We start from the raw sequence: 3,167 nt of genomic DNA, 5'->3' as shown, positions 1-3,167 counted from the left end.
AGACACCTTTTTAAAATTCTTTGTCTTAAAACAGGCATGCTGGGAACAAGAACATCAATATTTAAAATGTCATGCTAATTCTATACTGGAGAGAACAAAATAAAAGGTAAAAATTTTACAGCTTTGATGACACTACAACTTTTTTTTTAACGTAAGCAGGTCGCACCAGAACAACAGTTCGTTTCTCAGCAAATTACCTAAGACTCTAAAGGAATATAGCAAACAAAAGTGCATTTTACACAGTGTATAATCATTCCTATTCACAAGCATTTACACCTCTTTGCAGCCCTTAGCTTCTTGGGAAGATTCTTGTAGCAAACGGAAGGACTTGTCCCTGGGAGACCTATCCGGCGACATTTCCTTCAAGTTACCAGTCAGCTCATCTAAATTCTTCTAGGGTTGCCCGTGATGCTTTCTTAGTTTGAGTTTATTTTATTTTCTCCCCGCCCTCTCCCAACAATAAAATAAATAGCTAAAAAGGTCTCTAAGTAATCGGAAAGTTGACATCCCAATTACTTTCCCCCTTCCCCCCTTCCCTCCCCTCAACCTGGCCAGAAATGAAGAGTAAACATTCACATTACAACAGGTACTTGTAAAGTGGGCTTTGCCCGCTCACCCGCCAAGCAATAACAGATTCAAGTTCACTGTTTACATTTTACCGGGCGCTTTGTAAACAATACAAGGTTACTTTTAGTTTTGTTCTGCTGGTGTTGAGGACGAGCGTCCCCTTCCCAGCTCGGCAGCCTGTTCCCTAGCCTCAGGCGCCTTGAGCCTCAGGCGGGACTCAAAACCCAAAACAAAAAATTCTGCGGTAGCCGGGGAGGCAGGCCCGCTGCTACGGGAAGCTGCGGTCCGCCCAGCCCCTGCCGGATGGGCGGAGGCGAGCGGGGTAGGAAGATTAGTGGTCTGTTTTCGAAGCAGATTCCCAGGACTTGAACAGAGATCTGGCCCTCCGCTGCCATACTGCAGCCCTCCGGGGAGATCTGTTCGAGGAAACCTCTGAGACTGTTTCTCTGGTCTCGGAACCGCGCGGAGGCCGGAGCCCGCCAGTGCGGGTGGAGGGAAGACGGCCCTACTCTCCGCGAAGGCCGGAGGCAGGATTTCCCCTGCCTCTTAAGTGGGAGGGTTTTCGGGAACCCCTGGAACGGGTCAGCTAGGCTCAGGTGCCCCCCTGCCTTCCCCTCTAGTGGGTGAGAAGACAACTCCCACGCGCCTCCAGACCCAGCTGCAAGTTTGTGTTTTGTCTCCTGGGTCCAAAACAAAGTTCTCAGGGGGAGCGAGACGGTCGGCCGAAGGTGAAATTGACACGTTAGGGTGGCGGTCCCAGGTCAAGGGGGGCAGGACTGGGAGCCGGGGAAGGCGAGTGAGCTAGCGGGGAGAGGAACAAGAGGGGGCGCCGGCCGCTTCGGGTCAGTGCACCGCCACGGAGTGCAAGGCGGAGGTCGGGCTGGTGAGCGTTTCGCTGGGAGTGGCGGGGCTGCTTTGGCTGGTGGCTGTTTGCGAGGATGTGGGGCTGAGCGAGGGGGGTGAGTTCGAGAGCAAGGTGGGGATGGGCGCGGGCAGGGCGGGCAGCGCAGGCACTGCGGCCGGCGTGGGTTTGATGGGCACCGGGATGGCGGGCAGCGTCTGGCCCGCTGCGTGGCACAGCGGCTTCAGCGGCACGCCGTAGGCGCTGTAATCGCCACTGGCCATGGAGATGGGGGTGGCCGAATCGATCATGCCTGCGGAACCGTACACGTGTGGCCAGCCAGTGCCCAGCGAGCTGCCCATGGTAGTCAACTGGTTGGGGAGAGGGTAGGCGGCGGGCATGGGCTGCATGGCGGAGAAGGCCAGCCCCCAGGCATCTTGTATTCACGCGCGATGATGTTCTCGATGGCGAAGGGGTGCTTGAAGCCCGAGGGCTGCGCCACGCCGCCTAGGTTGTAGGCGGCAGCCGGCATCTGCGGCAGGTGCGTGCCGGAGGCAGCCAGTGCGCTCAGGCGCAGCTTGGCCTGCTGCTGCAAGTACTGCGCAGCGTCAGCCGGCTTGCTAGGCGCCAGGTGGTCCGACTTGAGCACCTTGAAGCGCTTGCGGCGCCTCAGGAAGCTGCCGTTCTCGAACATGTCCCCGCAGCTAGGGTGCAGCGCCCAGAAGCTGCCTTTGCCCGGCTGGTCTGGACGCCGCGGGATCTTGATGAAGCAGTCGTTGAAGGAGAGGTTGTGGCGCAGGCTGTTCTGCCAGCGCTGTGTGTTCTCCCGGTAGTAAGGGAATCGGTCCATGATGAACTTGTAGATCTCGCTCAGCGGCAGCATCTTCTCGGGCGAGCTCTGGATGGCCATGGCGGTCAGCGAGATGTACGAGTAGGGCGGCTTCTGGTCGCTATACGTGTTGCGGCCGGGCCGAGGCATCTTCTTGTTTACCCCCTTCTTGCTCTGGGTCCGCGCGGGCGGGCGGCTGCTCGGATCTGAGAAGGGGAGAAGATAAGGAGAGAGGGCATGGATGCACAAACAGACACCATGAGGTCAGCCAGGCCGAGTACAGACTTCGCGTGTGTAGGGCAGGGGCTGCAGCACCAGCAACTTCGTGCCTAGTGGGGCTCGGCCAGAGGGGCAAGTGGAGCGGGGACTCGGGCTGGGATGCAACCGAGAGCGGCTCACCTTAAAGTTGCTCCAAGTTGAGCGTGCGCATCCGGGATGGCGCTGCTGCTCGCCGCCTCCCTCCCAGTCCACAGCCTCGGCGCAGTGTCCCGTCTCTGCTGGGCTCCGCGAGTCTGAGCTCCTCAGCTCAGCGTCGCAGCGCTTTCTGGTGGTGCGCTCCGCAGGCGGCCGAGCTCAGCTGCGGAGTCCCAGCGCGGAAGGTGGTGGCGGCAGCCTCGGGGCTCCGGAGGGCGCTGCTGTGGGCTCCGCAGCAACGCTGAGCTAGGTGGCTGCCTCCATGTCCTCCCTCGAACCATCTGATAGTTTTAAGCGGTGACAGGAGCAGAAAAGACCCCTGTAGCGGCGCTTCATTAATGTGCCACTTCTTAGCTATCATATGACAATCGCCTTGGGAGGAGGAGGAAGAGGAGGGGGAGGGGGCTGTTGGCGGGAGGGGACTGTGCGAGAGGGGAGAGCCTGGCCAGCTCCGGTTTCTTTCACACCTATTTACATGGATACCTTGGCCAATAGGAATCACTTCCAGCTCAAGAC

At 58.5% G+C, this 3,167-nt stretch overlaps 1 protein-coding gene across 1 annotated transcript; it reads right to left on the bottom strand.

Moving 5' to 3' along the window:
• Window positions 1-558: 558 nt before the first annotated feature.
• On the bottom strand, window positions 559-2,427 carry FOXB1 (forkhead box B1). Its single transcript, XM_028507875.2, is given in 2 exon segments — window positions 559-1,832; window positions 1,835-2,427. Coding segments are annotated over 2 exon segments (975 nt in total). The 5' UTR covers window positions 2,388-2,427; the 3' UTR covers window positions 559-1,410.
• Window positions 2,428-3,167: the final 740 nt, after the last annotated feature.

The sequence above is a fragment of the Phyllostomus discolor genome, chromosome 1 (genome assembly GCF_004126475.2).
Source record: "Phyllostomus discolor isolate MPI-MPIP mPhyDis1 chromosome 1, mPhyDis1.pri.v3, whole genome shotgun sequence".
In the NCBI taxonomy this organism is placed as follows: domain Eukaryota; kingdom Metazoa; phylum Chordata; class Mammalia; order Chiroptera; family Phyllostomidae; genus Phyllostomus; species Phyllostomus discolor.
This window is presented reverse-complemented; position numbering and strand designations above follow the sequence as displayed.